This window comes from Myotis lucifugus, unplaced genomic scaffold, assembly GCF_000147115.1.
Source record: "Myotis lucifugus unplaced genomic scaffold, Myoluc2.0 scaffold_101, whole genome shotgun sequence".
NCBI classification, from domain to species: Eukaryota; Metazoa; Chordata; class Mammalia; order Chiroptera; family Vespertilionidae; genus Myotis; species Myotis lucifugus.
Window position 1 is genome coordinate 2620588 of NW_005871149.1, and position 16390 is coordinate 2636977.

At 46.8% G+C, this 16390-nt stretch overlaps 1 protein-coding gene across 2 annotated transcripts; it reads right to left on the reverse strand.

Annotated features, from left to right (window-relative positions):
- Positions 1-792: 792 nt before the first annotated feature.
- Positions 793-16172, reverse strand: CD53 (CD53 molecule). 2 transcript variants are annotated; one of them, XM_014459009.2, is made up of 8 exons: positions 16041-16172; positions 9138-9217; positions 8107-8295; positions 6815-6889; positions 6168-6263; positions 4032-4112; positions 2874-2957; positions 793-1831 (listed from the first exon to the last, which is right to left on the reverse strand). In XM_014459009.2, the coding sequence occupies exons 2-8, from the start codon at positions 9198-9200 to the stop codon at positions 1760-1762; spliced, it is 660 nt and encodes a 219-aa protein (XP_014314495.1). In that variant the 5' UTR covers positions 9201-9217; positions 16041-16172; the 3' UTR covers positions 793-1759. The 2 variants fall into 2 exon arrangements, with proteins under 2 accessions (XP_014314495.1, XP_023612845.1); XM_023757077.1 differs by lacking the exon at positions 16041-16172 and adding an exon at positions 9302-9348.
- Positions 16173-16390: the final 218 nt, after the last annotated feature.

Below are 16390 nucleotides of genomic sequence, written 5' to 3' on the forward strand. Positions count from 1 at the left end.
CTTTATGTGCTATGAGCCATGAAAACTGATACCCAAGTTGACCTAGTTTGGCAAACACCCTCAAATTTCTTTTACCTCTCTGGTTCACACCATCAGTAGGTCTCTGGCTTGTGTATTCCTTATTTTATTTCTAGCACAACAGTGGTCCTCATAAAATGTTTCAAAGCTTTAATCTAGCATTTTAGTTGTTTATAATGGGAAGTTTAGTCTAGTAATATTGTCTGTTGTCTTACCAGAAATAGAACTCCTTTTCTTTCTTAATCTATTTGTATATTTATTATTTTAGAAAATTGTCTATAGCACTTACATTTAAAAAAGTGATTGGCCTAAATTTTAAAAATCATATTCTGTTGCAGGCTTTAAAATCTTAACTGTGTATCTGAGGTTATGGCCCAATTTTTATTTATAGTTAATTTGTACATTTTTTTCTCTCTTTTTCTGACTTGATCAGGCCAGAGGTTAATAAAGGAAAAGATATAGATTATTAAAATAAAACATGATAAGATCTATGAAGTTTCTATGAGTGTGTTAGTTATGGAGGTGAACAGGGGAGACATTTTGTCAATATTTAAATGGGCACATGTATGTAAAGTTGTCAGCACATTGTCTCATACTTGGAAAGACCTCAATAGATATTAAACTTTATAGTACTAGGGAAACTTTCCTTAGATAAAGGGGAAGGTAGGAATTTGTTATGCAGCAATAGATAACTAGTATTCCTGGCTTGCTGGCAAGGCAATCAGTATGATTCATGGAACATGCATTTGAGATATAGGAATGGGAACGTAGTGATTGAGATCATATGCTATTTTATTTATTAAAGAGTTAAAATAGCGCATTAACAAAACCTTATGTGATAAAGAAAAAATATCAGAACTCTTCTGAATGTGAGTATCATCTGAACCACCAGAGATACTGGTCCTGGTGAATTCTTCCACAGTTATGTAAATCAAAGGCTAAGAGATTGGCTGAAGTCGGGATATGAATAACTGCATAGTTTCTTCTGGAAGGACAGAATGAATGAATAGGAAATTGAAATGAAACCCCACTATTTGTGAAGAGAGAATACTCTGTCATTCCCGTAGCCAAGGCCCACAGACAATGATCCAGTAAGTCTGGCCCCAGACATCCCTTCAGCTTGTGTCTTTCTTGACTTTGGAGTGAACTGGGCATGATTTAGAGCAGGGGTCCTCAAACTTTTTAAACAGGGGTCCAGTTCACTGTCCCTCAGACCGTCGGAGGGCCGGACTATAGTTTAAAAAAAAAACTATGAACAAATTCCTATGCACACTGCACATATCTTATTTTGAAGTAAAAAAACAAAACGGGAACAAATACAATATTTGTATTTGCATGTGGCCCGCGGGCCGTAGTTTGAGGACCCCTGATTTAGAGACTAGAGACCTGACAATGAGGAGATGCAAAAATTCGAGTCCTAGACCCATCCTTTGATCTTGAGCCATTAGCGCCACAGGTTCTCTCGGTCTCTCGTGTTTGAAAAATGCTCAGGTATTAGTGTCACCACGTCGAGTGGCATGGCTGCCACCATGAGTGGGTGAATGATATCCTGCTTCCAGAGATGGGAAATGCCAGTCCAACACCCTCTTCTCCGGTTGTGTGAGAAAGCGGTCAAAACAGGGAAGAGATGAGAGCGGGACAATGATGCCAGTCCGGGAGGTGATCATTTAGGGCTTCATGCTGTAGGTGGTTTTGGATTTCCAGAGATGAAACGAGTCTTTCCGGCAGAGGCAGTAGCAGGTCACAGCCCTAGGGCCTGGCTGGTTTTATCAATCTGGCAGTTCAGAGTCAGCGCAAAGGACATCCCCAACACCTAAGAAGAGTTGGGAAAATAGGAGATCTTTAACAGAAGAGGCCATCTCTCCCACAACCTCTGGCATCAGCCCCAAAGTAAGAGAAAGTATCCGTTATACTGAGACCATCTTTCCTGCTATCACTTTAAATTCCTTCTCAGGTGTTGTCTCCTTTAGCTTTAGAATGGCGGTGGGGAGACTAGTGGGCCTGATGCTGGCAAGACACGAGTATAGAGTCTGGGGACATCTCTTGTGTCCTTACGTCTTTAAGAAACCGTAAGAAGCCCTGCTGCTGGAACAGGCATGTTCTGCACAAGTCAGCGCCTCATGCAATATCTCTCCCTATGCCAGTCCCTAGGCCAGTGATGGCGAACCTATGACACGCGTGTCAGAGGTGACACACACACTCATTTTTTTGGTTGATTTTTCTTTGTTAAATGGCATTTAAATATATAAAATAAGTATCAAAAATATGTCTTTGTTTTACTATGGTTGCAAATATCAAAAAATTTCTATATGTGACGGCACCAGAGTTAAGTTAGGGTTTTTCAAAATGCTGACACGCCGAGCTCAAAAGGTTCGCCATCACTGCCCTATGCTCTAATCCTCCTTGGTTTCCAAGAGGAGAAAATTGGTTTTTCTCTGAGCTCCTTGATTAAGTCTTAGCTAATCTGTGACATACCCAAAATACGTGGGTATAAAAATGGTAGAAATATCACATAATATAAAAGAAGACAAAACTCTCCCCAGTTGATTCCTGCCTTGTCAAACTAAGCAGAGAAACAACAAGGAAATTAATTATAATTTTCATCATCAATTCCTGCTTAGCATATAAAGCCAATTTTTTTCAAGTCTGTCACAAGCTTTCCTCTTAAGGATAAGTTGACCAGATAGCTCTTATAGCATATTTTCTGTCTGCTTGAAATTGCTAATAACATTATTTGCTACTTGACTTGTGGAGCTCACATTGATTGAGCACATACTATGTAACTGGTACTGTTCAAAACTTTATATGACGTAACACATTTAATCCTGAAAATAGTCCTATGGTTAAGCTCTTACCTGGATCACACATACACAGATAGTGATGATGCCGATATACAGGAAGTTGGACTGAAACCACGATTTTGCTTTTATGTAGCAACCCTAGAAAAAATTACAAGTACAAATGATACCACTATATTATTCAACTCTATCAAGAGGCTTATTTGGGAAGATAGTTGTCTTTTGCCTTATGCCAAGAGACTTAAGCCAGGTGTTATATTTTTATTTTCTTTATATATAAAAATATAGTCATAAAGTAGAGAATATTGAACTGAAGATTTTTTTGGTGGTGTTATTATTACAATGATACCTTAAGTAGAAGTCTTAAATCCTCACACATGAGTTCAACTAACTCCTGAAAGGTATGTCAGCAACAGATGTCCTTATGTTCTTTGAACATTTACTGCTGACTTGAAATTAACAAACGGAAATGTAGGCAATGCAATGCTAGGATTGGTTGCGTTTCAGCTTCTGCTTCAAAAGCCAGTAAACCTATCAGGGTCCTACCAAGCTCCAGGGCAGTTGCTGGTTGGTAGGTGTCCCAGTCTTTCTTCAGACACCTAAAAAATTCCAGAGATTTCCAAACAACTCCAAGAGTGGGTAACATGGGGTAACAGGACCTTAAGGACTTGGTTGAGCTGGAAGATGATTTCGGCTGCCTCTCTGGGCCTAGTCTGGAGGTCCGAATCAAGTGGGCAGGTTGTTTCAACAGTTGCGCCAACTCCTGTCTCCCCCAACTTCTCACTCCTTCCCTTATGATTCATCTCACTAAGGGGCTGGATGCTGCCATCTCCAAGGAAGGAGGGCAGAGAAAGTGGTAGAGGGAGAAGCTTTTCTACCCCAACCTTACAGATTTCACTTTCAGCCATAAGGAGACCCACTTCTTGCTCAGGAGAAATCGAGACATGATCCTCTGCCACTAGCACATACACTTCGCCCTCTAATGTAATAGTGTAGGGCAGCACGATTCTCCATGATGTCTCTAGTCTGAATGATCTTGTTTTTTGTTGTTTTGTTTTCCGATTTGTCTGGTTACCTGGGTTGTCTCCCTGGTCTCTATTTTGTTCAAGGTTCCCTGTTTCTGGCTGGGAGGACTAGGTCCCATATGACTGGAGTTTCTAAGGTAATTAATCATTCTATTAAATAGGCAATAACAGAAACGTTGCCCCAAATTACCTTAACTTGTGGATCTTTAGGGCAAGTAGCTGGTGGGCCGCCGGTCCAATCACTTGTGCCATTTACACCACAACATTGCAGCTGAAAACCAAGCCCCCCCAAAGATACGATTGTTAGAAAGTCAACAGAATGAAAATGTGGGCCTTGGAGAAAAGTGGGCCCTTCATATCTGACTGTGTAGCAGAAAATCCAGAATTGGCCTGACTACTACAGCTCCTGAGACAAAATGCTTTCAAATCCATCATACCATTGCATTCACAGAGACTCCTCAAAGTTAAGAGGGCACGTTTACTTTATTCACACTTTACAGATCAAAAATGAGACACACAGGGGCCTCTATAATGGAGGGATCAGGCTGATCTACCTACACCCACCAGCCCGTCTTGAGATCACAGAAAGTAAGACAATCAGACATTGGAAGCAATGAAGATGTCCTTTAGTAGGGGAATGGATAAATAAGCTGTGGTATATCCAGACAATGGAATATTATTCGGCACTAAAAAGAAATGAACTATCAAGCCATGGGAAGACATGGAGGACCCTGAAATGCATATGACTGAGTGACAGAAGCCAATTTGAAAAGACTATCTACTGTATGATTCCAACTATATGACATTCTGGAAAAGGCCAAACTATGGAGACAGTAGAAAGATCAGTGGTTGCCAAGGATGGGAGTAGGACGGGTGGGGAATGTGCAGCCTGTGGGCCATATAAAGCCTGTGAAATCATTTGGTCTGGCCCTGCCAAGGCTTTAGGGGTGAGTTTATTAAATGTTGGACCACATACAGCAGGCTAATTTTTAAGTTGCTAATTTGTATGGCCCATGAATGATGTTATAAATATCCAATGGCCCTCGGCAGAAAAAAAGGTTCCTCACCCTGGAGTAGGAGGAGAGATAAACAGGTGGAGCACAGAGGATTTTCAGGGCAGTGAAATTACTCTGTATGATACTATAGTGATGGGCATATGTCAATATACATTTGTCCATACGCATAGAATGTACAAGACAGAGTGAATTCTAATGTAGACTATGGACTATGGGTGATAGTGATGTGTAAATGTAGATTGATCCTTGGTTTTAAAAAAAAAGAATTATTCTGTTGATAATGGGGAAATGCATGTGTGGGGACAGATGGTATATGGGAAATCTCTGTACCTCTCTCTGTTCTGTTTAAACCTAAAACTGCTCTAAAAATTTAAGTTCTTAAAAAAAAAGGCTATTATCTTTATATTGAGTGGGTAAGATGATGTAACATCTAGTATTTGCTTTAATATATTCTAGCAAAAAAAAGCAGAGGGGATTAGCTGAGACAGTGGCAAAATATTAACTATTGAAGCTGGGTGATTTGTACCCAGAAACCCATTTTGCTATTCTTCTGTTTATTTTTAGATATTCCAGAGAACTCTCTAATAAAGAGACTTCTAAAGCGAATTGAAAAATAAAGAACTGGGGACTCAGAGAGGTTAAATGACTTCCTCAAGGTCAACCAGCCCTGGTCTGGCTCTATTTCCTGTGCTGCTGCTTCTCCACACTGAGCAGGCACAGCAGGACCACGGCCCCATGTGGCCACAGTGGTGGTGTCTGCGACACAGACTATGCCAGTGCCAGGCTGGCTCCCTCACCCTTCTGTGTCCCCCAACACACCAAGGCAGGGAGGCAGAGTTAATGTAGGTATTCGTGGATGGGGTGGGGGAATGAGGAATGGTGTGCTGATGGGCTAGGTATCAAGCAGGATTTGGGCTACTTAGGAATTCAAAAGAGATTTCTTGTATTATATCATTTCTGTTTTCAGGGAAATTTTGGAAAAGACGCAAACTAATCTAGTATGACACGTTTGGGTCTTCCTTAGTAGGACTTAACCCATGAGCCTATCTGAGTTGGTGAAGGATGAGAGAGAGACTGTAGACAACCCGATTCATCTTCTTTATGTTATGACCCACACGTAAATAAGATTACCCAAATGACTTAAGGAAGAACCAAGGTGATTCTTGGCAAGCATATTCTGGACCTGCCCTAGGGGCAATGGACCTTAGATTCTGAAACTCCCAGGAAAGGAAGTGCCTTTTAGCCTCCAGGGACCGAGGTTGGAGAACGGAAGTCAGGGTTGAGCTGGGGAGGGGCCCATCTGCACTCACAAACTTCTGGATGGAGTCCCACGCCGCCCTGGTGCTGTTGTCCGAGTGATATCGCTGGATGCTGTCAGTCAGGCCCTCCCGCACCGAATCGCTCAGCTGCACAGGGCGCATGCCAGCAGGGAGACAGTGTGAAAAGCAGGTGAGTTCAAGGAACAAGGAATTTCTAGGAGAGTTGAGCGGTCCCATTTGCCCCTCCCTTCCAAAGGGTCTCCTCAGAGCTACGGAAGGGAGTGGGGAGGTCCTGGATATTTTTTTTTGCATGGGAAGAAGTGCTGAGGGTGAGATGGCACTGAAGGAGGAAGCGCACAGCGGTCACTTGTGCTTCCAGAACTCTTTTAAAGGAGGAGAGGGCCAGTCAGAGCCGTGGCTCTCAGGCACATTCTGTATTGCCAACCCATGGAGCAAAGTAGGCTGGAGGAAGATAGACTTACTTCCACTCTTCTTCCTTCTTATCCTTCAAAGAACCACACACATGCAATATCCTTCAGGAATTTTTTTTATCTCCCCAATTATAATTAATCTCTTTCCTCCATCCTTCCACTTTCTTCTACCTCTAATTGTAGGACTTATTTTGTGCCACCTTCTTCTCCACGGCCCACTCCCCATGCTCTGCAATAGGATAAGGCGCTGTGCTCTGTATAACTTACCTTCTGTTCATACACGAAGAGCAGGATGGCCAAGGTCACCTCAGCGAGGAGGATGATCAACAGCAGGACAAAGAACTGGGGCAAAGCAGAGACATGCTCATAGCACAGAGCCCAGGTCTTCCCCTGTTCCCACTGCATCCTGGGAGCATCCAGTCACGTCTCCGCACAGGTGCAGGAGGTTCTTGTTCCTGCCTGTTGAGCCTTCACAAACCCCCTCTTGTCTTGTGAGGAATATGTATTCTTTTCCTACAACTAGATTCCAAGACTCTAGAGGGCAGATCAGCTGTCTTCTTTGTTGTTCCCTTCCCATGTGTGTACCGAGCTCCGTGTGCATAATGTATATGCAATACCATTTGTCGAGTCAATGAAACCATTTTGGCATTAGCCTATCCACACAGTGTCTTTAGAGTCTGGGGCCTGGTCCCTTCTGCAAGAGCAGGGCTATGTGTACAGATGGGGAGAATATGAATTAGAACCTGCCATCATGGTCTAATTCATATTTATCTTCAACTTTGGATGCCGATTCCCTTTGTGTTAATCACATTCACACTTACACTTATTCCCTTTCCTTTATCTTTTTACCCCAACATGAATCTTGACTACTTAAAACCTTTCCCCATGCCTGTTATGTTCCACCTTTTGCCATTAGTCCGGGAACTATCTGAGAACTGGGACTTTTTTATTCTCTCTCTGGACTCCAGTTTCAGAGCTGGCCCATAACGGAAAGAAGATGAACCAAATGACTTAAAGAAGAACCAAGTGATTCTTCTTTAAGTGACTGGGAACCAGACCAAGCTCTGATCTGGGCACACAAGAGAAACGGGGAGCTCTTCTTTCCGAGCGCTTAGAGGCTAGACCTAAGCTTAAAGGTGCTCCTCTGGATAGTTAGCAGCCCGAGGCCAACCGGAAGCTCTGCTATCCCTCACGGTAGACCTCAGTGGCTGCAGCCTAGGCCCTCGCCTAAACCAGGTCATTCTCACTATGGCGTATCCTGTGCAGACAGGAGCGAGGGAAGCATCGCTGCCATTTTTAGGAGGGTCACAGCACTCAGAAGAATCTAGCGACTAGATTTTCCATTAGTTAGTGACTCCGAAAATATAGACTGATGCCAGGAGGATTTAGGCAGGTGCCAACCTTATGCTTCTGAGATGCCAGTCTCCTGCTCCTCTGATTTCCCTGTGCCCATAGGTGAGCTGCCAAAACACATCTTGCCTGGGCCTTAAGTCATGAAGTTCCCCCTCCCCCCGCCCCCACACACACTTAGGGCACCACCTCTCCTGCGAGAGACTCACCGACATGAGCAGGCACTTGTTCTCCTTGATGGAGCCCATGCATCCCAGGAAAGCAACCACCATGATGATGGAGCCCACGATGACAAGCACATTGCCCAGCGTGAGGGAGGGGAGGTTGTGGAAGAGGGCCCCGAAGTTGTTGTGGACCAAGAAGTAGATCCCGAAGCCCAAAATGCAGCAGCCGCAGAACTGAAAGGAAGAAGGCCACAGCATCCTGAGATAAAACATGGTCCTCGGGGATCTCCTCATATTCTCATTTACTTGAGATTAGAATCACCCTTTTCCATTGGCTTCATCAGGACTCTGATGAACAACCTCTTTCCCCTGGAAAAGGGGTGGTCCTAGCTTCTTCCTGTGATGTCCCACTCAGGCCTCATCCTACCCATATCAGACACCAGGGGAAGCTCACTCCTGTGGGTAGCACAGTATTTTCAGGCTTCAGATTCCTACTCCTTTGCCCCTCAACTGCTTACACATGGTCTTCCCTTTGGAAACCACAACCATGTCGAGTGGAGGCCCTGTTTCAGAAGTTCATCTTGCGAGGCAGAAAACTGGAGAGGCCAACTTCTAAGGATGTTCTCATAGAAACATGAATACCAACTCATGTCTGAAATTCATTTGCTAAGTTTGGTACAGTGAAACCTCCCCAGAGAAGGTGGCTTTCCTTTCAATCAGCTCTTCTAAGATGTCCAGGGGGGCACATAACATCTAGGAAAAAAGAGGCACTCAATACACAGTGTAGAGTCTCTGGTTTCTTACCCATAGATGTCAGCAGTGAGTGGTAATAACCTAAAGTCCCCAGAGAAACAGCACCCCCTTCATATTGATACCGTTCAATTTTGGGTTATATGCTGTGTCAGGATGCCGAGAGGGGAGGAAAGTGTCATTCCCTTCTTCTTAGGCTAGGTAGACTGCACATGACGCAGGCGTGCGTGAATTCACTCCACACAATGCTCTTCAGCAGAGGAGAGAGAGGTAGAGCATACCTGGGCGGAGGCGAGCTCAGCCATGCTCAGAAGAGGCTCACTTACCCAAAAGAGCAAGTTGAAGAAAAACAGGACATACTTCAGCAATTTCAAGCTGCTCATGCCCATCCTGGGATATTCTTGCACTAAAAAGGAGAAGGCAATAAAGACAATGTAAGTGACCCGGTTCAGCGGGCACAAATATTCAGTTCAAGGATCTCTAGCATTACCTTGGGTTTGAGCTGTGACTCTTCTCTGGAAAGTTTCCCCAAACTTCCTGCTCTCTTAGTCTCTGAGCTGAGGTACCAATTGGCTCATCTCGGACACTCACCTTTGCTTCAATTCATCAAGCCAAGGATGCTTAACATTGAATTAAGCGCGGTAGGAGTAAGCAATAGAGCCAGGAGGGCAGGTCACAGTGACACAGTGTCCCAGTGCTCAGGGACTAGTGCCTGGGTACTTACTCAAGAAGGCAGCGCCGAGGTCAGGGCGAGGCTGGTCAGTTAGCTGTGGACATGGCTGGTGCCTTGATCAGCCAGTCCCTTAAGTGCCCTGAGATGCACCTATACACTACATGTAGTCTACATACCTCTTCACATGGAAGTGGGGGAACATACTTATGCCTCATTTATTCTTTTACTGAAGACGCTGATGGTGTTTTTTGTTCTAAGATGCTGTGGGAGAAGCAACTGTAACCAAGCAGTAGCTACCCTCCAGGAGCTGTCAATCTTACAGTAGAGCTAAAACTGGCCAACAACTGTCCAGTGGAACAATGAAAGAAGACAGCAATGAAAATGAAAACTTTTTAAAAATATGTATTTTTATTGATTTCAGAAGAAGGGAGAGAGAGAGAGAGAGAAACATCAATGATGAGAGAGAATCATTGATCGGCTGCCTCCTGCATGCCCCCTACCGGGATCAAGTCCAAAACCCAGGCATATGCCCCAGCAGGGAATTGAACCATGACCTCCTGGTTCATAGGTCAAAGTTCAACCACTGAGCCACGCTGGCCAGGCAAAAACTTTTTTAAAAAATAGATGTGTTTTTTTTTTCCTTGATGAGGAGGACATCAGTGTTCAAAGTCTAGTCCTCAATTCTAGAGATCCAGACACACAATTTTTAATTTCTCTCAGTGATAACGGGGCATAGATGAACTCAACAGCAACCACAGATAATACCTTAATCAATAAGGAAACAAAATTAAAAATAAAACAAACAAAACCTCAATGGCAAGAAAGCAAACAATGCCATTTAAAAATGGGCAAAAGAGCTGAACAGATACTTCACCAAAGATACGCAGATGGCAAATAAGTAAATGATAAAGCACTCTACTCCAGTAGTCATGCAGGAAATGTAAATTAAAACCACAACGAGGTACCAGGGTCCACCTCCTAGAATGACTAAAAGAAGAGAAAAGAAAAACAGCCGAGCCTACCAAGGGTGGATGAGGATGTGGTGGAACTGGGACTCATGCGCTGCGGGTGAGAATGGAAAAGGGCACATCCACTTTGAAAAACCGTTGGCCAGTTTAGTAAAAAGTGAAACATAACTCTTATCAAATGATCTAGCCATCCTACCCAAGGTCTTTACCCAAGACAAATGAACACATACGCCCATACAAAGACTTGTACAGAAATGTTTATAGCAGCTTTATTTGTAATAGCCCAAATCTGGAAACAATCCGAAGGTCCATCAATAGGTGAGGGGATAAATAAACTGCGGTACAACTATGTCATGGTAAACTACTCGGGTATAAGAAAGAATGAACTGCCAACACATGGTACCGCATAGATGAACTCAAAAATAATTATGGAGAGTGAAAGAAGCTCAACATAAAAAATAAATACGCTATGATTCCAGTTACATCAAATTTTAGAAAACAAAAGCTAACCTATAGCAACAAAGAGCAGATGATAAATTGCTTGGGAGGTGGAGGTAAAGAAGAGGGGGAGTAAGGAAGGGCAAGAGAAAGGGTTGCAAAGACCACACATATTCCTGGGGGAGTCATGCATGTCATCTTGACTGTAGGGACGGTTTCAGCACGTATACATATGTCAAAGGCCCTTGCTAATTTGCACCTGCCCATCTCTCCAAACTCGTGGCAACAGTCCCTGTCTTATACTTTAAAACTTAACAAGTGACATTGACTATTTGTCACTACCCTTCCTTCCTTAGCTTGGCTCACGTGGTTTCCTGGAATTGCCCCTTTCTCTCTCTCTGACCCCTCAATTTGGTGAGCAGTTAATCACCCTGAGACTCAGGTCACTTGTTGTCACTTTCCCAGGAAGCCTTCTCCGATTCTGATTCTTCGTGCCCAACCCCCGCTCCCACAGGGTGACACTGTGCAGCTCCGGTATTGTCCTGAGCACCTTGCTTTGTAATGATCCCTCCCGTCACTAGAATGGGAGCTCCTTGAGCGTAGGAGCTGGTTTATTTACCTTCGGACCCTCAAGGCCTAGCACAGAACCTGATTACTCTTAAAAATAACTAAGATTGTTGGATGAACAAAGGACTGGAATTTTCCTCCTTGACCCTAAATAATCCAGTGAGTGCAATGACCATGACATTGCAGCGTCAGGAGCCTTGGGCTTAAGATTTATTCTGCCAGTAAACTAATCTTTTGGGCACCGGCAAATAGCTTACCCCGAAGGAGATGGGGCCAATGCCCCCTGGAGTCACCTCCTCCCCACCAACCTGGGATCCTGTGACAACTGCTTCAGGTCCCTGTCATCGCCTTGCCCACAGAGCACCCACTGAGGAGGTGCCCACAAACCTGGGGATCTCCCCACTGATTCTTTCCTTCGCAGACGGGAGGTAGGACCTCTGCTTTCTCCTCTCTGGTTTTCCCACTTACTCACACTCACCTCAACTGAGGGAGAAAAGCTGCCCATTTGGTAAGATCAGCATTACTGTTACCACTTGCATGGATGGCCCCAGCTCTCCCGGAAACCCAGAGCCCGCGCCACCCCCCCAACACCCCCCCCCCCCAGCCTTCCTTCACTGCGATGGGCCAGTTATTGAGCTCCCGCCCCTTCACTCCTGCCAACCCCACCGCCTGGGAGACCCCACACCCTCCACAGTCAAGGTCGCCACACCCAGCCCCATGCCCCAGGGCTCTGCAGAGTAATTCTATGACGTCAGTTTCCAGGAAAGCTCCGTGATTGAACTGCAGCCAGCTGTGGTCACCTCCCACGGCCCAACGTGGAGGCCACAGAGGAAGTTACCCTTGCTTTCCTCCCAGCAGAGCACTGGGGCAGGTAGAGTCTTGTGGAGTTCTAGCTCAATCTCTCTCTTTGCTCTGACCCACACCTGCTCCATCTAATCTGGTCTTGAGTTTAATCCAGTTTAGCGGTGGCTAAGGTTGGACGGAAGGAAGTCTTGAGAAACTATCCGTCCTTGATCTCCAGCCTTATCTGATCTGATCTTAGAGACCAGTCTTGAGTCACAGCAAGACAGCTGTGGTGTCACACTGACTGTGACATTTATGAGATGTTAATAGGTGTCCCTCAGACACAAACAAACAATCAATAGGGAGCGAGAGGAATCGACTGGTCAAATAATTTTGGAAGTAAATGGGACTAAAAGACTGAGATTCTACCACAGAATCTTCTTTTAGGAGAACAAACCATGGGATCATTCTTTAATGCCTCTGTTTGCTTGTGATACAGAGTGAATATGGAGCCATGAGTTCAAATTTACTTGAACACCTTTCAAAAGATGTGAGATGTCAAAATCATTCCTCAACTAGTTCTGAAATGGGAAATGTCAAACAAAAGTTTGACAAATTAAACCTACATTAAATCTATGATCTTAAATTATTAAACATATTGATTTCAAATCACCTGGATTTGTAGTTAAGTTATATTTTTATTTTGCTTATGTTAAAATGCACTGGAAATGCCTTTATGTGAAGAAGGAACACAGTCCAATGATGCCTATTTAGTGAGAACCCTACGAGAAAAGGGAGTATCATGTCGTGTGGCGGAAAGAGCATTCCACAGACAGGCAGGTAATATTCTAAATAGTTAAGAGGGTTTATGGCTTTGGACAAGTCACCTTAACTGAAAAGTAAGTCGATGGGAATGTCCTAATGGCTAATCTGTGCTGGGCTCTCATGGTGAGTTGGGTGCTTTATTTGAACCATCACAATCTCCAAATTAAGTAACAACATCCTAATAAATACTTGGCCGACAACACTCCTATTTTAAATAATTCTAGAAGTGTATCCTTGTGGCACCCTTTCTCTACAACAGTTCTTGGCCAGTACAGGGGATGTATCGCTGCTGCTGCTGCTGCTGCTGCTGCTGCTGCTGCTGTGGCTGGGCGGGAGGGGGTGGGGGGGGAGTCCACGTGTGCTGGTGAAATGGGGCGGGGGGGCGAGGCCTTGCCTCTGTATCCCCTCACGGAGACGCACGGCCTCCACTCTGCGCGCTCACCCACTGGTTTTAGAAACATGTCGTCTGCCTCTTTCCCACCCTCGCCTGCCAAGGCCCCCCCGCCCCCCCTCCCCGCCCCCCGCATGCTCCGGCTGCCATCTCTGCTCCTGTGCCCCAGCAGCCACCGGAGGCCGCTCGGCACTGCTGTCTCATTTCTCTGTGACTTGGCTTCGGCGCTCGGCACCTGCAGGGACAGCTGGGCCCCGGAGCTTCCCGAGGACAAGTGCCCAGTGTCTAGGCCCCGGTGATGGGCCTGCATCACACGCTCACTCGGTACAGGAAGTGCCGTGGACTGAATAATGTGGGAGCATGAACCAAACCACCGAAACTGAACCAGCACCGCGCTTCCTGGAGCAGAAGCGGAGGGAGAGAGTGGCTGGAACCTCGCACACAGCTCCACCCTTCGCTCTAACCGAGGCCAGATCTAGGTCGAGGAGGAAAGCAGGAAAGCATCTGCCTCTTCACCCTCACGTCAGCCCCGTCTCATCCATGCTGCCACGTGGCTGTCTCCGGGGAGACAACCCCCCCACCCCCCCCACCAGAGGCCGAGGACCTGCCTGGCTACTGACCATGCCTTCCACCCAGGGACTGGGATGCTAGAATCCAAGTAAGGCAAAGAGATTTCCACTTCCCGTGGCCCCGCAACCACGGCTTGTTACACCCCAGCCTGGCCTGCTCTCCGTTCTCGCATGCCTGGGGCGCACCGGTCTTGGGGCTGCGTTGCTGGGTTCTGTCTGGAATGCCATTACCCCAGTCTCCGTAGAGACCCAGACTTCTCTGAAAAGGACCCCGAGCGGCCCCCCTCTCCCAGGGAGTCCTGGGCACGCTCCCCCACGCCTCCATTCTGTGCACACTGTCCCACTTATTGTCAAAAAGATCACACTGTGTGGTGTGAGCTGTATCTGTGCCTGTCCTCCGTGCTAGACTCTACGTGCGCCTTGAACTTGAGAACCACACCCGTTAGTTAGCCGTGTCTCCAGCACCGAGCACAAGGCCTAGGCCCTGGGAGCGAGGCGAGGAACAGGCCTCGGCCGAGGTCTGAACCTTCTGAGCAGTCAGAGGTCAAACTGAGGACGGAAGGAACGAAGACCAGTTTGACCTTCCCAGGTGGTGTCTCCTGGGTTCCCAGAGTTCACCTCAGGTGGGGGGAGTGTGAAGAAATGGGCTTCGAATCCTTCCCTGGGGTGTAAAGCCCAATCCTTTCATTTTAAGGCTAAATATTGTTAACCGGCCCCCACAGGAAACCCCACAGGAAATCAAGTTTTAGCTCAGCCTCTGCGCCAATTCAACCGCAGTTTCAAAACAGGGCAGATTCGGGTGGCGATTGAGAAAGCAAAACTTCTCTGTGTAGCCAGCAGCTAAGATTCTGCTTTTGCTCAACTGGCTTCCAAAGCACTTGCAAACGTATGGAACATCTCTTATCTCCTCTGGGAGTTCCTCAGGGCGGGGCGATTGGCTGGACAAACACCCTCCCACCTTCCCAGCCCCTCCCTCGCCCCCAGCATCTTCCGAAGCACAGTGCCTGGCCCCAGGCATTCCTAACTCCTGATTATTAAGTTACTTTGTTAATCAGTCCAGTGTTTATTTTTAAATTCAAGGTTCAATAGCCCCCGAGGTGCTTTGGGAATCGAACCCTCTGCCGAATGCCCACCGAGCTCGGTCAGGTGGGTGGTCCCGGGGACTCTGCTCTGCCCGCCAGGAGGCACTCTTGCAGGTCCCTGAGGGAGAGAGCTCTAAGGGTGCCATGACCCCCAGCCGGAAAGGTGGCCACGGAAAGCCAGGACCGAAGCTTGACTGGGCCTTTCTGAGTCCGCGAGACCCCATCCTCAGTTATGGGGCGTCTCATTGCCATGCCAAGTTCCACCGGTTGGCACACGGCGTAGTCACGTTTTGTACACCACGGAGACGTTTCTCTGGGGGAACTGAGGATCACAGTGCTCTTGCTGCCCTTTGAAAACCACCAATCTAAGTGCCCCTTAGGGATGTCACCTTTCGCCTGTGAGATACAGGGGCTGAACGCGTCCTGTGGGCCTGACCGAGCTGGGCGCTGGGGTCTGTAGTGATGGCTCTGAGGCCTCACAGCGGGAGCCACTGACTTGACTTTGGAAATTTCTCACACGCAGAAGACCTGCGCTCCCAGCTGCCTTTCCAAATGGCCCTGGCTGCTGGTTCTCTGCTCACTTGAAAGTCACCAGACCCATCTCCCAACTACCGACCGGGGCCTGTAGGAGGTCGCCCCAGGGGCCAGCTTCATCTCGCACAGAAGGCTCCAGGCGTCAGGAACACCTGGCCCAAAGCGATATCAGATCCTGGGAACCGGTTCCTGAAAACCCTTTCTGGCCGGTTTGCCTTCTGAGGGACTAGGATCTTGCCGATCTTTCTGCTTGTAGGGTGACTAGAAGTGAATATGGAGCCATATTGATTGTAGGGTGACTAGAGCAGTGCCTGGCGGCTCCTGAGAAGACACCTTCCCCCATGTTACCTGGCTCAGGTCTCTGCTCTCAAGCCCAGACTGCAGTGTCCCCCGTCTTACCTTCTGCGGGTGCTGTTCCTCAGTCCCCGAGGCAGATTTGATGATTGTCCTGGAGGCGCTGGGACAAGGCTGGTGACAAGGATGTCCGGGGCTATCTGAGTAAAAGGAGAAGTGGAGGGGGAATAAATGTCATCACACTGCAAGGACAGGAAGCCCAGAGGAGGCGAGGGAGGAAGTGAGGCGGGGCCCGCCCCCCTTGAGAGTCAGAGATGCAGTCCTTCCCTGAGGCTTTTTAGAAATCTGCTCCCCTGACCCGCCCAGATACCGGCACTGGCTTTTAGGAAACAGGAAAACGCCAAGACCAGGCTGGTTCAGGCACGAATCCGCGAGCACGGTGGGCTCTTGCTTGG